At 33.1% G+C, this 18,963-nt stretch overlaps 1 protein-coding gene across 1 annotated transcript in view; it reads left to right on the top strand.

The window, feature by feature from the left end:
* The window catches only part of LOC105347554 (focadhesin), a 125,061-nt gene that overhangs the window by 54,681 nt on the left and 51,417 nt on the right, over positions 1 to 18,963 (top strand). Inside the window, exons 13-19 of the mRNA XM_034467150.2 lie at positions 311 to 537; positions 7,070 to 7,196; positions 7,304 to 7,362; positions 8,969 to 9,044; positions 9,564 to 9,698; positions 18,007 to 18,151; positions 18,611 to 18,799. Of these exons, the coding sequence (XP_034323041.2) occupies positions 311 to 537; positions 7,070 to 7,196; positions 7,304 to 7,362; positions 8,969 to 9,044; positions 9,564 to 9,698; positions 18,007 to 18,151; positions 18,611 to 18,799 (958 nt within the window). The remainder of the gene's footprint in view (positions 1 to 310; positions 538 to 7,069; positions 7,197 to 7,303; positions 7,363 to 8,968; positions 9,045 to 9,563; positions 9,699 to 18,006; positions 18,152 to 18,610; positions 18,800 to 18,963) is intronic.

Raw genomic sequence — 18,963 nt, 5'->3', positions numbered from 1 at the left:
TATGAAGCATGTTCATATTGTGGATGGCCTTCTAGACTGCAAACATGGCTTAGTTTGAAGCATAGGTTTGCTATGTAGAATAGCATATCATAAGTGAAATAATGGACACCACAGTATTCTGTATATTTGATAAAGCATGCCTAAGGATGAGACCAAACTTGAGTTGATATTTAGTATTTTTGATGGTGTAGCAATCCTTAGATCCTGTTGAGTGTGATAAGTTACCGGTAGCTTTGATATTGTGTCAAACTCTTTTACTGTACTACCTGGTCTTATAGAGTTCATGTAAAGCCATGCTTTCTTTGAGCAGTTCTGTATCCCTCCTGTCCTGAGAACCATACAAACGTTTGGATCCACCCCTCGATTAAAGGCGTTGTCCATACACTTGTTGGCTGACCTCTGGAAGATCCAGGACCGATGTTTCCCGTACTTACTTCAGGCGATCTCTGAACCAGCCCCGGCGGTCTTGACCAAGGAGGGTGTGGATGAAGTGAAGCTAGCCAAGGTCAAGGCCATCAGAGACGTCTGTCTGATCAGGTAAACCTGGAGGAGGTTCATGATAATGTAAAGCTAGCTAATTAAATCCTCCTCGTTTAAAATGTTTGTCAAATATGATATGATAATGACACAGTACCAACTACTTCACACTTAAATATCATGAAGATTTGGCATGTTCTATAAATACATGTACTTTTAATATTCATATCTAAAACATCACAAAGTTTGGACAATTTTTACCCTAAGCTTGGCATACATTCTGTGATCCTTTAATGCAGTAAATTTTACTTTAATTTGAAGGAAAACATTCAAAATCACTGTAGTTTGATTTGGAATTTATGACAAACATTTTGGTATACAATTTGTACATATCAACCCCTTTGAAATGAAAAAAACGTGATTGTCCACAAACGTTTTGAATACCCCTCGTAATTGTGAAACGTCATCTTTGGAAAGCAAATTGATATTATAATCAAGTTTTTTTTGTACTTATTAAAATGTATTTTATTTTATCATAAAGTTATGTTAATTGGGATTTGAACCTGGACCATAGAGGTTGTTTTTTTAATTGCTTGACTAATATATAGGTGTTTCATTAACTTTATCTTTGAAAAATATCTTTTACTTATTAATAAAGAAATCTCAGCTTCTTTAGTTTAAAAAACTTTAACTTATCAGTCAATAAGGGATCATAGGAGATTAAGATCTATCATGAATAGAGTCAGAAGAAATGTAGCCAGCCAGGCTTGGTCTCTGACTACAGGTGGACTTCTGTTCACCCAGCCAGGCTCTGACTACAGGTGGACTTCTGTTCACCCAGCCAGGCTCTGACTACAGGTGGACTTCTATTCACCCAGCCAGGCTCTGACTACAGGTGGACTTCTGTTCACCCAGCCAGGCTCTGACTACAGGTGGACTTTTCACCAAGCCAGGCTCTGACTACAGGTGGACTTCTGTTCACCCAGCCAGGCTCTGACTACAGGTGGACTTCTGTTCACCCAGTCAGGCTCTGACTACAGGTGGACTTTTCACCCAGCCAGGCTGTTCACCTCTTTGTGTGACCTGGATGAAGATTGTGTGAATAAGTTGCTCATACTTTAACAGTTGGTTGTAAAGTTTGTAACATGTTCATTGAAATATTAAGATAATATTGTAATAAAAAGTCATCTTATATATGACATGATGGAGGTCAATTAAGTGTAGGTCAAGGTGTGTGTGTGTGTGAATTAAATTAAAAAGAATTTATTAAGTACTATGATAACATAGAAATGCCATCTGGTGGGCTAGGTAACTTTTTTTTTTCATTCAAAAAAAAGAGAACTCTTCAGAAAAGGTTTACAGAATGCAATGAGATATTTACATTTAAATAATGTGTTTTATAATTTAAAGATAAATTATCTTTATTTCACCCTATGTATAAATAGTCAAATACAACGAGTTAACATGTTAATTTGAATTATAGATAAAACTAGACACGATCTCGTTGCGAGCAACGAGGAGGTCTTCCGTCTGATTTTAGAACTTTAGATTTATGTTCGATCTTGATTTTGCTATTTCACAGCTAAACATGATTTAAAACAGGAAAAAAAGGGTCTACATTTGAAGGGCCAGATACTATTTTGTTTCAGGTGTAAGAGCTTTGTTCAACAAGTGTTCAGAAATTCTTGAGATATCTTATAAAAAAATATTTTAGGGGCCGGACCTTACCTCCATTTTGGGGCCACTGAACCAAACTTTTAAGGTTGCATGTTGTTAAGTACATCATTTCGAGCATATTTTCTTTATACTGCATTTCAAAATATTTTTCCTTTTTGAGATATAGGTGAGCAAAGTTTTGGACTTTTGACCCCTTAAAAATCCCTAATTACGGAACACATGAGAAAATCATTATAATGTTAAGCTACATAACTGTTAAATAAACATATCTGCTTCCATAATCTATTCCTAAATATCCCTCGGTAAAGGACAATAGGAAAAAGAATTTAGAGCCCCCTAGGCCCCTAATATTAGGGGCCAGTCCCTTTTTCTTGGTATCAAATGAAATGTCATTTGATTATAAACACATTTTGTTCAACAAGTGTTCAGAAATTCGTTACCGTTCTTGAGATATCTGAGAAAGAATGTTTTAGGGGCTGGTCCCTTATCTCCTTATTGGGGCCGCTGAACCAAATTTTTTAGGTTGAATGTTGTTAAGTACATCATTTTGAGCATATTTTCTTTTATACTGCATTTCAAAATATTTTTCCTTTTTCGAGATATAGGTGATCAAAGTTTCGGACTTGTGACCCCTAAAAACCCCTAATTACGTAACATATGAGAAAACCGTTATACTGCTGGGATTCATAACTGTAAGATAAACATATTTGCTTCTATAATCTATTACAAAATATCCTTCGGTAAAGAGCTATAGCAAAAAGACTTTAGAGCCCTCTAGGTCTCTAATATTAGGGGCCAGCCCCTTTTTCTTGGTATCAAATGAAAGGTCGTTTGATTATAATGACATTTTGTTCAACAAGTGTTTAGAAATTCGTTACCGTTCTTGAGATATCTGAGAAAGAATGTTTTAGGGGCCGGTCCCTTATCTCCTTATTGGGGCCACTGAGCCAAAATTTTAAGGTTGAATGTTGTTAAGTACATCATTTTGAGCATCTTTTCTTTTATACTGCATTTCAAAATATTTTTCCTTTTTGAGATATAGGTGATCAAAGTTTCGGACTTGTGACCCCTAAAAATCCCTAATTACATAACATATGACACAATCGTTATACTGGTTGGCTTTATATCTGTAAGATAAACATATTTGCTTCTATAATTTATTACAAAATATCCCTCGGTAAAGAGTTATGGGTAAAAGACTTTAGAGCCCTCTAGGTCCCTAATTTGAGGGGCCAGCCCCTTTTTCCTGATATCAGCTGAAAGGTCTTGTAAATATAAACCTTTTTTACATTACATGTCTTAATAAAATATTTTCCAGAAAAGAGATAAAGAAAGAAAAGCACGAAAATTCACGACTTTTTTTAATCTCAATTTTCGGGTCCAGGCGAGCGTCGGCGCTATACGAGATAAAAATGATTTGAGATATTCATGCATAACTTTGGTCTTTTGTCTACCATCCCTGAAAAATTTAACTTTATATCTGCAATAGTTAAAAAGGAGTTCCACCGACAAAATACCCCTATAAAAATCATAAAATCGACGATATCTCAAAAATGGAAGTGACGTCATCAATGAAAAAAATTTGCAACAAGGTTCAGATCAATACCTATCAGATCTGAAAGTTTCATAAAAATTAAATGAGCCGTTGCTGAGAAATGGCGTGCACAAAATTTGTAAGAAAAAAAATAATAATAATAGGGAAGAAGAAACAAAGCAATAACAATAAGGTCTTCCGTTGGAAACGGAAGACCTTAAATATACTACATGTATATTGTGGAATCATTTACATTTAGTACCTTTCTGTGATTTATGACGTACCTATGTGTGGCTAATGCAGCACATATGTGTGAATTATGCAGTACCTTACTGCATAATTATGATACTTGTATGTTTAGCAAACAAAGAAGTTGAAGAGTATGGGATAAAACTTGATAAGAGATCTAGTCAGTGAAACACAATGCTGTAGCTCTAATATCATATACTGTATAGACGGGTCAATATAAAACATTGCTCCTCTCCAACTGGGGACCTGGAGCTATCCGAGGGAGCATGGGTTAGGATTTTGTCAAGTTGTGCAATCTGCTTAATAGCTGTGTTGTTTCTGTCTCTATTTTATTGCCCTAATGAATTCATTGATGCACATTGCAAGCTGTTTAATAGGAACATTGGAGTCTTTAAGGATCATCTTCATCAAAGAAGAATCAGCCATTTTATTGCCTCTGTCACCTGCCTTACTGCACTGCTTTTTTTACCTAAATACAGTAATTTTGTGTTAGTTTCTGAATGGTTGTTATTGTTACTTTGATGAGAGAAAGTACTTTGACTGATGAGACCTTTCTGTGCCCCTGTGGAATCTATCCTAGGGAGGGTGTTAACCTCTGTAGAGGAAATTGTCAATAACCAATACCAATCCCGGAGACTAATGACACATGTCAGAGGCACCAGGCCCAGTCATTTAATAAACACCGGCAAATTTAATCCACCATTAGAGGGATAAATCACACAAAACAAAATAACGTTTTAACAGAACCAGTCATAGTATCTTTTTCTAATGGCAAATATGTTGAGCATTATTAAGCTAGTGTGGTAATTTCTATACCAATTTGACAAAATGAAAAATTGCAAATACCTTAAAGAGTTAATAGTTTAACTCTAACAGATTTTTTTTTTAAAAATATATTTTGTGGATATCAAAATTTAACGAAACACTTAGATACAATGAAAGTGAAGTTACTATAATGATAAGCATCTTCTAGAGAACAGGCAACATGTGGAAGCATGCTATAATACTACTTGTTGATGTGCAGTACTAATGCATCATACCTCAGCATATGCAATGTCATTGTGTGTAGAACCATGACACACCTGTACAGGTACCATGTGTAGAATAATGACACAGCTGTTCAGGTACCACGAGTAGAATAATGACACACCTGTACAGATACCATGTGTAGAACCATGACACACCTGTACAGATACCATGTGTAGAACCATGACACACCTGTACAGATACCATGTGTAGAAACATGACACACCTGTACAGGTACCATGTGTAGAACCATGACACACCTGTAGAGGTAAATGTATAGAGCCTTGACACACATGTAAAGGTACCATGTGGAGAATAATGACACACATGTACAGGAACCATGTGTAGAACCATGACACACCTGTAGAGGTACCATGTGTAGAACCATGACACACCTGTACAGGTACATGTGTAGAACCATGACACATCTGTACAGGTACCATGTGTAGAACCATGACACAGCTGTACAGGTAACATGTGTAGAACCATGACACAGCTGTACAGGTACCATGTGTAGAACCATGACACACCTGTACAGGTACCATGTGTAGAACCATGACACACCTGGACAGGTACCATGTGTAGAACCATGACACACCTGTACAGGTACATGTGTAGAACCATGACACATCTGTACAGGTACCATGTGTAGAACCATGACACACCTGTAGAGGTACCATGTGTAGAACCATGACACACCTGTACAGGTACATGTGTAGAACCATGACACACCTGTTCAGGTACCATGTGTAGAACCATGACACACCTGTACAGGTACCATGTGTAGAACCATGACACACCTGTACAGGTACCATGTGTAGAACCATGACACACCTGTACAGGTACATGTGTAGAACCATGACACACCTAGTTCTCCTCGGTCGACAAACACTCACCCAATTGTGTGTGCTTTGAATATATTTCCTTTCGAATGCTTAACTTCAAACTAGTGCACAACACCGCAGCTCTATACAACAAAGCAACACTTCTTATCTAAATAAACAATGTGGCTGTTACATAACAATTTATTTATATATATATTATTTGATTTTCATTTATTTATTCACCCATTGTTCCTCTTTTCACCTTATGTACATATGATCAGCTCTTCCTGTATCCTCTTTATTGTTTGCACTACACGATTATTGTGAACTTTTGAAAATTTATTTAATTTTTCATAATCCTCTTCGGAGGGAAATAAAGAATGAATGAATGAATGATTAACAGTAGAGTCAGGAAATTCAAAAAATGAATAGACTCATTTTTACACAAACTTATAAATGTAATACTAATACCAGCACTTAAACCCAAAAAGATTGAAACAACTAATGTGTCAATTCCCTTTGTAAAAAATTAAATGTTCAAATCTCATTTTATATATTCTGATTTTTCTAGTTAATATGACAGTTTGGACATATTCATTTGCATGACTCCATGGCTTTCAAAATTTTATTATTTTTTTCCAAATTCTTTAAAATTTGTATTGGTCAGTCTTTAAGAACAACTTATTGAAAAATTTCTCTATGATACTCTACACTATATGCTTTGTGCAGCAACATGTCGGAGGTGACTGGTCTGTACAGGTACAAATTTATTAAATGTCCATTCTTCCTTGTGATTATTACAGCATATACCTATTTACTGGCTATGAGGATGATAGCAAGTTTATTGACCCCAAGATTGCAACTTTTTCACAAGGCGGTGCTTTTGGTCAATGCACATTTCTTCAAATTTCAATACTCAGAAATCTGCTGATAAATCTTGGCCCCAATTATCTTTGTTTATCGAGACCAGACTGAATCCAATGTCCCTGGGGTCAACAAATCATCTGCGTGTTATCACAATGTCACAGCAACTAGGACCAAACAGGACATGTCATTTGATGTCATCATCTTTGGATGAGTTCCTCGGAGCTGGGGAAAACTATGAACAGGCTGAATCTTAGAAACAGCGTTGCCTTGTTTTCATACAGCTAAAAAGCTATATATTAGTTTGATCGTTTTGTTTTATTTTTGATCATACTATTCAATTAAAGACAATACACTAGAAAAAAGATTGTTTTGTTGCTTATTTTCAGTAATTATCATATCTGTATTTCAATTTCAGGGGAGAGCAGCATGGCAGTGATGTGTTATCTCCCTTGTCAGACTTGCTGGAGAGTTCCACATCCGAAGTGGATTCACCAGTTGCCTCCCTTGCATTGGAGGGATTGTACCATTTGTGTAAAGCAGAAGTAATTAACATTTCATGAAAGTAAAATTTAGATGGAAAGTCAAGATTTTGAATCAAGATACATGAATTTAATGGTTTGAATGACATATGACACGTTTTCATTTCTAGGTGATAGACATTGTTTCCACCTGGTCTGTAGTGGGATCCAAACTTGCCAATGATCCCAGGTGTGTATATCATATGATTATAGTGGAAATTCCAATTGTGTACAAAAACACCTGCGTCATAGAATTCATGGAAATGCAAACAAATGAAATAATATTAAAATGTTAACTGATCATTTAAATTTTCTAATCCGCTTCTCACGATTTGAAGCTGATATTACATGTAATACCAATGCAGCTGTTTTCCGGTTTGTGAATTGTCAACAGGTGTTTGAGCTACATGTATATTCTATATGATGACTGATTTCAAATGTCACAATGTTTATGGCCACTTGTGCTAACTTGTGAGACAGAATTTTCTTAACCTAAATTAAAAATCAGCTATATATTTGGTACAGCTTTTGAGTCGTAAAGAATCATTCATTAGAATCTCAAATTACTTTGAACAACCGAATTTGAATTATTTTTTATACATTTTAATTTTATGTATTTAAGCTGATAATAGCTAATTTTGAAACTGTTAGATTGTACTATAGATGGTTATGTATAATCATTAAAGTATAGGTGTAACCAAATTGCCTGAACATTTTTTTTATTTATTGTACATGTAATATCAACATGTTATAATCAATTTCAACATTTTGAAATACCAGTAAAAATACAGTCAAACTTTGTTATCTTGAACTAGATGGGACTGTTTAAAAACTTCGAGGTTTCTGGGTTTTCGAGACATTGAAGGTAAAATACTTAAAAAGTAAGTGGTTGGGGCTTACAAATCCCTTTGACATATCCATTGTATTTGAGATGTCAGTGTTCAAGATATTGAAGTTTAACTGTATACTTTAGTAATTTTCCCTACAATTTTTTATTCATCTTGATCTTTATGCATAAACGTGGACAAATATTGTATAATTGTGTCCCAAAATAATTTTGAGTATCATGTTTTCTTCCCATGATGAACAAAGCAGAGTCACAAATTGAATGTAACTTCAAATGGACTAATAGGTTTTGGACACGCATCATATTTTGATAATGTGTGGACAAATAGAGTCATCTCAACCTAAATCAAATTATGCGTGTATAATTTATATTTCCATTGATATCTGTAGCATGATAGTTGATGTCCGTGTTTGTTTTCTGTGAACGGCAGATCTCATTGTCCCAATTTTTCTTCACAATTAAACCATGAGTGATTCCTGCCGATTACACACTAGATATGCTAATCTTGCTGGTATTTTAATTGAGTAAAAGATGGGATTCTGACTCCGGGCTCTGATGTCACAGCACTATTCCAACATCTCACAATATCTTATCATTCAATGATTTCCACTGTAAGATAGACATTGTTTATTGACTCAGGGGCAGAAGAATAGCAATGTTCACATCTTCAGTTATGTCCCACCGAGTCAAATGGACAACAATGAATGAAGAGCGGGGTCATTTTCTGGACAACGTATTGATCTATGTCAGATAATGAAAGGATCGAGCCATTAAATTATATCCCTTTCTGCCTTTTTTTTTATGGTTTCATGCAGGACTCTCTTGGATTGCAGAGACTCGATGAAAGTGACACCACAGTTTACATTTCAAATTAGCCTTAGATGCCCTGATCTTGATTTTATTTTGTCATGCATTAATATTATTGCTGTGTTTGTTTTCTCTTGTACAGATCAATAGTGCAAGAAAGAATTTGTCAGCTGTTTTCTTTACTACCAGAATTGGAAGTGAAAACCGAGGAATTTGAGGTAATTTGAGCCGATAGATCAGCACAGGAAGTTGGAGCAGAAATTGCACACAGCTAGGAGGGAAGTCTCCAGACATCACTCATTCAGACCGACAAAGCGCGCAATGAGTTGCCATCAAATTCAGAGCTTATTTTTCTAGGCTTCTTTTTGTCATCAGAACCTAGTTGTCTCAGAATACAGTAAAACACGCTTATAACAAAGTGCCAGGGAAGGAGGATTTTACTTTGTTTTAAGCGTAATTCGTCAAAATTACAACATGTAATTTTGTCAAGGAGAATAAAAATCACATTATTGTAAGCGTCAATTCATTATAAGCGTGATTGCTACAACTGTGTTTGACTGTATTTTGTTGGTCTATAGATATATTTGTTATTAGTGAAATAGCTGTTAATTTGACACATGGCTGTATAGAGAATATCTGTTGATGGTTTCAAATATAATCAAATAAGAAATTTTTGTGATCTGATTATTTCGAGCATTTAAGATTCACTACTGATACATTTTTTTCTTCACCACCAGAAGTTACATCAGTATGCGGTGGCATCCCTGTGGTTGTTGGTTCACAGTGATCACCATGCAGTCAGTATGGCAGCTTTCAGGGCCCTGTCTCAATTCCCCACCTCCAGCTTCAAGTTGTCTCACATCCCAGACAAGGTAAGGTCGATGTCAAACAAACGTCATTTCAAAATATCCTAAACAAGGCTGAGTTAATTTCAAATCATTATCAACAAGGTAAGTTCAATGTCAGAATATCCCAGAAAAGGTAAAGTCATGTCAAATCATTCGGGAGAAGGTAGACTTAATGTAATAAAATCCCAGACAAGGTTAAGTCAATGTCAAACAAACTTATAAGGTTAAATCAATGTTAATTTACAATATACAATGTAAAGTCAATGTCCAAACATCCCAGACATGGTAAGGTCAATGTCCAAACATCCCAGACATGGTAAGGTCAGTGTCCAAACATCCCAGACATGGTAAGGTCAATGTCTAAACATCCCAGACAAGGTAAGGTCAATGTCTAAACATCCCAGACAAGGTAAGGTCAATGTCTTAACATCCTAGACAAGGTAAGGTCAATGTCTAAACATTCCACATAAGGTAAGGTCAATGACTAAACATCCCAGACAAGGTAAGGTCAATGTCTAAACATCCCAGACAAGGTAAGGTCAATTTCTAAACATCCCAGACAAGGTAAGGTCAATGTCTAAACATTCCACATAAGGTAAGGACAATAAAGTTTGAAGTTATGCTTTCATCATCAGGGTCACTGTGTGATAAAATAGGTATTTCTTATCTGATAATTTACTGATGACATTTATGGTATATTAGAGAATAATGTCTGCAACGTCTTTTTGATCTTGGCGCTAATTGTACTAGAAACTTATATTGATTGATAGTTCTTTCCTTAAATAGAGTTAAGTAGCTGCTAACAGTGTATTGGTGTAAATATATTATGGTAACCCACACTTATTAAAAATCAGCAAATGATATTGTGTGAGATTTCTGGGAAAACCAATGGAATAACATCGCAGAAAAATAGGGTGTCACTGGACACTAATGGTGTCAATATGATTTTTAACCAGGTTTTCCAATGGAAAAATCCGGTTATTAAAATGGTGAAAATGGCGGGCGGGCGGCTGCCAAAAGGGTACCCTCACTGTACGGATACCTCCTCCTACAGTTTTCAAGATAGGAAGCTGTTCTTTTGCAGATCATTTGTTCATATATCAGAGGTGTGCATATTGCTAGGATTTTGATTTCTGATAATTTATGAAAAAAATACCAGCTTTTGAACTTAGTCATTTTTTGACAAAATAGTGCATATAGGGTACCTTCATTTAAAAAAAAACTCCTCCTACAGTTTTCAAGATAGGAAGTTATTCTTTTGCTGATCAATTGTTCATATATCAGAGGTGTGCATATTGCTAGGATTTTGATTTCTGATAATTTATGAAAAAAATACCAGCTTTTGAACTTAGTCATTTTTTGACAAAATAGTGCATATAGTTTACGGAAAACCCCTCCTACAGTTTTCAAGATAGGAAGTTATTCTTTTGCTGATCAATTTTTCATATATCAGAGGTGTGCAAATTGCTAGGATTTTGATTTCTGATAATTTATGAAAAAAATACCAGCTTTTGAACTTAATCATTTTTTGGCAGAATTTTGCATATAGGGTACTCCATTTCACTCGATACGGTTGGTAGTGTTTATCAATTCAGGGTTGGCATGAATTATGGATACAGTTCAATTAAAAAAAAACCAGTTTGCTGTCACATTGACAGCTTTTCTCTTGTCATATCATATATTCTTATTAATTTAAAATTTTCTGAAAATGGGTGGGGCACCTTAAGGTAACTCACTACACTGGACTTATACTTAAAGACACTACGTCACAAGATGGCAATTTATAATATTAAATGTTTTGCAAAATTGCATGTATCAATCGATTTGGTCGAATATCGACAAAGCTCAGTGGCTAAAGTGTTAGGATAGTGAAGCACAGATCACAAGTTCGAATCTGCTTTGGGCTTTTATTCACATTACTGAAATAAATTTTTGAAAATATAATTTTGTTCTCCGAAATTTCAATTTTTTTGCCTATTTGACTCATACATTTCTTATCAATCATCCGTTCTATCATTATCAAGTTGTTTTCTGCTGAATTGAGAAATTATTTTAAGTTTCCTTGACACACCAATATTTTATTTTAATGGATCGATAAAGAATCTTTTTTGAAATATTATTCCACAAAACAGCCCATACCAAAAAAAGTTACAAAAAAGTCATAACTTTTGAAGGCTTAAATAGTTACAAAAAAGTCATAACTAAGTCATGCAACTTTGGAACCACTACTTCTAATCGGTTCCAAAGTTGCATCATTTAGTTATGACTTTTTTGTAACTCTGTAATTAGGTACAAAAAAGTCATGACTAAAATATAACTATCAACAATTTATTTCATAAAAGAAATCAAGATCAGGCACAAAATAGTAACTGTTATAAAAAAGTTACAAAATAGTTATGGTTTTAAATAAGAACAAATACAGGTATACTTAAGTTATACATTTAGGCACATATTAGTTATATTTTTAGGTACATCAGAGTTATACAATGAGTTACATTATAGTTATAGATTAAGGCACATTTGAGTTACACTTTAGGTATATCAGAGTTATACTTTGAGTTACATTATAGTTATAGAAATAAATAGGCACATTTGAGTTACATTAAGGTACATTAGAGTTATACTTTGAGTTACATTATAGTTATAGATTAAGGCACATTTGAGTTACATTTTAAGGTACATTAGAGTTATACTTTGAGTTACATTATAGTTATAGATTAAGGCACATTTGAGTTACATTTTAAGGTACATTAGAGTTATACTTTGAGCTACATTATAGTTACAGATTTAGATATATTTAAGGTAAACTAAAAATACCATTATACTACATCTATAGGTAAAAAAATGCATTATTTCAGGTATAAATAAGGTATCACTTTTATTTTAGGATTGAAGTTTTTCATTTACATGTTATAATCTTATAATCATTGCAAATTGATTTTTTATGAAAAATAAAGATTTTTAGATAAGAATTAATAGCCATCAAAATATAATTCTTATTAGATAATCATATGACACATAATTGCAACATCTTTTAGCATAGTGTTTTCATAACTTAGATTTCATGAATATCCTAATCTGTGTTGTTTGGTGTGTGTGCGAGGGGGGGGGGGGCATTCCCCTCTTATGCTTTTTGTAATTTTGTAATGTGTTCACAAAAAGGTGGGGGGGGGGGGAGACTACATATTTATTATTTACTTTTTTATATGTAAATTTAAATCCCCCCATACTTCATACCTGAATGTCTTGTACATTACAATTGATATAATTTATAATTTTAGTTATTTAATAGTGTGGTTACAAGGGAGATTATTATGAGAAACCAAATACCAGGTACGCAAACAGGTTATTTGACACTTTTCGAAGGTATATATTTACCAAATTATAAATTAAAAACAACTGAAAAATAGTGGTTTATGAAAGAAACGTTAACATACCCCTTTGAACATTTGTTTGGTTTTAGATAAAATAAAATGAAACATAATTTTATCAAATTCTGAATTTTAAATACATTATTTAAGTGCTGACAGTTCTATATATCATTTCACCAACACTGAAAGAAATCTACCATCAATGAATAAAATTCCAGCTAGGTTCATTCGTTAATCATGGACCATGATTAACATAAATATATATATGATTCATGGTAGTTAACATGGCTTAATTTGTCTACTATACATCATGTATAAAAATTCAGTTTGTGAAAGAAAAACTACAAAATACAAAACTAGTGTGACTGATACATGAATTCAAAAAAAAAAATATGGCATAAGATAAGTCATTGTTCCCCCGTAAGCTCTGGTCCTAAATTAGTGCTAAAGTTTGTGGGATAATCTATGGATAAGTTGGGTGTTGATATTTCTGAATAGTGCATGCACGATGTGATATTCAGGCTACATCACAAAACAACGGAAAGTTAATAAAGTAAACTATCAGAATGCTTATTGCACAAAAGTTTTCCTCCATGGAAAAAATATCCTTTGGATAGTGTAGGGATCATCACACATGGACTGAGCATATGACTATATATTGAATATGCCCTGGTGTTGCTGGTAGAAATGAGTCCAGAGATTTTTTCCAAGGATGGGGGTGGTATCGGTAGATCAAAGCAGGTGATGACAATTTAAGTTAACAGGATGTGTAGTCAAGTTGCTGCATATGCCTCTGCATGTCTTTCTTGTCTTCTTTGTAAATTGGACAGTCTGTAATTATATCAAAAATATATAACAGTCATCACAGCAGTTTATATTTCGTTATAAAGATCATTAAGTTCTGAATTTTTAATCTGTGTTAAACAAAATGATCTAATTACTTTAGTTAAACTGATAGCTGCATGAGCAGTGCTTCACCTTTATCATTGATGTATATTTATAATCTTGTCAGTATAAATAGTTTACATACAAAAACAGAAGACAGTCTTGAGACATTGAACATTCTCCTAACACTTATCACACTATGCCCAGTAAGTGCCGCCATTTTGTTTGTTGTCATCTTGGGCAATTTAAATTTATTGGTAAAAATCCTTGTGTTACAGTTAATTTACTAAAATATTTATATCAGCTGATAGCAATCCAATAAAATAATCTTGTTCCTATAGTTATATATTCTGTAAATTATCAAAATCTTACCATGGTATTCCTCACAGTGATTTCCTCCAGCAAATCTGGGCAGCCATCATTTAAAAATACGAACATATATCCGAGCCCATCACTCAGGACTTTCTCTGTATGTAATTATCATTGATGCAGATCACTCTTAACATGGAAATCTAACTAAACTTTACACTAAACTCTGATAATCCAGGAATGAAGACCCTCAGTGTTGTTGTCCTTCTTCATGTTTAAAATGATTGAAAATGAAATAAACCAATCAAATTCCGCTATTGATCAAGTTTGAAATCTGACCAATCATATCACAGCTACCAAGTAGAGTGAAAAATACTTTAAAAACTGTATTCAGTAAATACAGGATGAATTTACTAGTGTTTCATCTTGTAAAAAACCAATTTAATTAAATAAAGGATATTATTTCACTGATCTTGCAGTATGTAATAAAATATTAGTACTAATAATAATACGAAACTATCACTACAGGTCGCCATTTTGAATCATGGTGGATTCAAAAACAAGCGGGAATATACATAATTTCTCTATTAATATCAATTATTAAGCACCATATGCTTTGTACCAAACACAAACATTGTGATAACTCAAAAGACAAACTAATTACCCAATAAAATTTAGTTTTATTCATGAAGATTGAATCAACCCAGCCCATCATATTTACTGAGAGGAAATGCATATCAGTTTTTTTCTTCAATTGAATGTTTATCATGTTTATTAACTGTTCTTAAAATGAAAAAGCAAGCATTTAATCAAGTCCATTGTTTAATTGCATAATAGTAAAAGAGCTTGCTGGACTTTACGCATGATTAAATAGAGACAATCACACAGGTGTGAATTAAGGCTTACACAGCCTGAGGGCTTGGTGGGTTATATACACATCTGATATCACACCTGGGTTTTTTATTAATAAGGTCTGCAATTAACTTCACTGATAACTGAACAACATATGAATGGACATACACTTTTCTCAGAATGTACTAGCTGTTAAAGAATTAGCTGAAAATTATCAGAAACACAATAGTTTTTGTTGCTGTAATGTGAATTATAAGAGAAGAGGAGATGAAAAACACAAACTTACAGGAAACTTTAATAGTTTTCAAAACTAAGTTATTATTAAAGAAGGGTATTAATAATAGCATTGAAATTCAGGCAGTAAAATTTATAATTACCCAGGGTCAAATGTGTGAGAGTGTGTCAGACAGACTCACTGTGTATGCATATATGCATGTTGGTTTTTTTTTAATCTTTAATATACTCATGTACAAAAAAAGTTTAAGTCTGTTGTATTTAAAGTGAAACAAACATTTAAAAATGACAAAGTCCAAATTAGTTACAAAAAAGTTATACTGAAAAATTCTAAGTCTGAATTAGGCACAGTTTAGTTATACATGTACTAAGAAATGACAAAGTCCAAATAGGTACAAAAAAGTTATAGTGAAAATTTTCTAAGTGTGATATAGGTACATTTTAGTTATACTTTAAAATGACTAAGTTCAAATCAGGCACAGAAAAGTTATAGTGAAAATTGTCTAAGTGTGATATAGGTACATTTTAGTTATACTTCAAAATGACAAAGACAAATATAGTTACAAATCAGTCATAACTTTTTTGTAACTCAAATTTGAGGCACTAAAAAGTTACCAGTTTAGTTACAAAATAGTCATGACTCTGTATAACTTTTTTTGGTATGGGAGAGATCAATATCGACATTCAGTTATTTTATACGAATTTTTTGTAATATTTCAGTGAAATAGGAAAAACTGTTATGAGGACAAACAGGGTACTTTAGAGCTTAAAACTTGGTGTCAATTAATGTGTAATATAATTATGAATGAATACATGTCAAAGATTGTTTGGTCAAGTATTTGATTTTTTAATAAGAAAATATTTCTGAAAATCAAAACTGTAATTCTTTTATATCTTTTTAATTTGTGGTTAAAATTTAAAGGATAGCATATAGTCACATAAAGTACAATAATATTAATTTACAAAGAAATTGAAATGAAAATGCAAAATTTTAGAAAAATTGCTTTTTATCAAATTTGAACCGATCCTGAGTGAAAAAAACTGATCCTGATCAGAATTATTTTAAAATTGAAATTTTTCAAAAATTTTGCAGTTTATTCTGAGTAATTGGTATGAATTATAAAGTCAGTAAATGACCAAACCATTTTACAGCTAAATAAGCTGATTTTTTTTAAAATTGTGATGATTCTAACTTTATATGATTTTGTTCGGGATTAGTTTAATTACAATTGGGATCAGTTCGATTTCAAGATTTTAAAATTTTTCTTTAATTTCACTATTTCGTTTCAATTTCTTGATGAAATATGATTGTACGGCAACTGTTAAATGCGAATAACAGCTTATTTGCAGCTTTTATCCAGAAATTTAAAAATTATCTACAGTTCTTTTTTTTCATTTTTGTAAATATATATTTAAAATTTTTTTAAATATCATAAAGTTTATATGGCTGTCTTTGATATGTATTTATAGATATTGTTTTATATTGCATTAATTGATACCAAATTTTTAGCTCTTAGATATCTCGTTCGCAGCTAAAACGATGTTTCCGTTTTCTATCAAAAAATGCAAAAAATATTCATATAAAATAATTGGAAGCCGATATAGGTGTCATTTTTGTATAATCATTTCTCAAAAATGATTCTTCATCGATACATCAAATAATGCACTGGTGTGTCGGGCCACCTTAAGGTGTAATGAGTCTAATTAAGAAGTGAAAGTTATATGGAGATTATTTGAAATGGCTAGCAGCAGCTGATAGTTTGTAATTCAGGATGTTGCACAGAACTTGCTTGACCTAATAACTTAATGACAACAACATATGGTGATGAAGATATCATCTCGAGCATTTTTTTTAGCAAATATGTTTTTTGCAAATAAGATGAGATTTTAAGATTTTGATCTTTGATATGGATTGTGCGTGGTATGGTTCGTGAGTGGGAGAAACAAGTCCTTAGAGATGAAGTCAATTTTATATGATAATGAAATGAGTGCAGATGCTTGATAAAATTTACATTTTTTTATGTTTTTCAGTACATAAATGATCATTTCATAGAATTATTGTTACAGGTGTATGTATTTCTTTCTTAAAGATGATTTTGCAACAAAAGATTCATAGCAGATTTACACAAAATTAATATTTTCTACAGTAGTAATTTTCATGAAAATTTAAAATGAGTTAGAAAAACTGAAGATATTACAAAATTAATTAAAAAAAAATACCTAAAAATCAAATTAAATTTTTTTTATATGAACTTACATCTAAACCCAGCTATAGATTTTCTATCCAAATGAAATTATGATACTTATACAAATGTATGATGATTCTAGATAAGTATCATTTAAAATGAAAATATCATTGACTTTGTTTTATATGTGGGTGCATGCTAAAGTGCATGAGTGTGTCGTTAATTTCCTTCTATGTTTCATGAAAAGCAATGTGAAAATCAAAGAAAAAAGTACTTATGCATCATTTTTATGAGATCTTAAAAATTAAATGCTGATAATGCTGTACTCCTTATAGATTTCAAAATAAAATGTTCGACTTGTTAACACAATTCATTATATGTATCATATTCAGTCACTCCTATTTAAAAACATAAGAATTTTGAAAGTAGTAGAATTTGGGGCGGCAGACAACAGTTACCAGATCTCATTCTATCTTTTCTTTTGTTTTTATGAAGATTAAAATGGACATTGTGAGGCAAGCTGAAGCAATCATTGGGAGGGGAGATAACCCTGACCTGACTGTTGAGGATGTTGTAACAGAGGTTCCGGGGGTATGCTTCATCCGTTTACTGGGAATTATTCCACCCCAGGTGTATGAAGGTAAATAACTTAGGCAAAATGGCCTAACAGCACAATTAAAGATTCTTTTGACAAGGCATTACATTTTAAGTGTATACTTCAGCACATTAATCGCAGCTGTATCCCATGGAGCTATCATCAATTTTTCAAAAATTAAAATATATACTGATGAGTTAACAGTCTTTCATGTTTTTCAAGTAACTTGTATAATATTTTTGTTTATTTTTCAGATATTACATTTTTATATGTGTAAATAAATTTGTTGTTAGCTATTTTCATTATGAATGATTTAGAATTTACGTATTTTAGTAGCTAATTTAAAAAAAAAGAAGATGGAAGTTCGGCAGTATTCTATGTCAGAAGATATCTATATCTTTATTTTAAGACTGAATTTACCCACTTGTATTCTGAAGCATTGAGTATTGTCAATAAATAAAACCATAGGGAGAGTTTTAACATATTGCCCCATGTATCATACAGGATATAGGGACTTTCTTGTGGAACAAGTGGGGTCAGAGGTCAAGAACTTGCCGCGGGGAGTGTACCACAGGTCCGCACGACGGTCGGGGACAGCACCCAGTCAGAGTAAGACCATGGAGACGTTGCCATTGTTCCTACAGCAGCAGTACGACAAATGTAAACAGCCTGGTCTCAGACCTGGCTTAGCAGGTAATTGTCTTACACCTGTAGTCTAGCTGGTAACTGTCTTACACCTGTAGCCTAGCTGGTAACTGTCTTAAACCTGTAGCCTAGCTGGTAACTGTCTCAAACCTGTAGCCAAGCTGGTAACTGTTTCACACTTGTAGCCTAGCTGGTAACTGTCTCAAACCTGT

This window comes from Magallana gigas, chromosome 6 (assembly GCF_963853765.1).
Source record: "Magallana gigas chromosome 6, xbMagGiga1.1, whole genome shotgun sequence".
In the NCBI taxonomy this organism is placed as follows: domain Eukaryota; kingdom Metazoa; phylum Mollusca; class Bivalvia; order Ostreida; family Ostreidae; genus Magallana; species Magallana gigas.
Note: the sequence above shows the minus strand (reverse complement) of the source record. Positions and strands in the feature narration are given on the sequence as shown.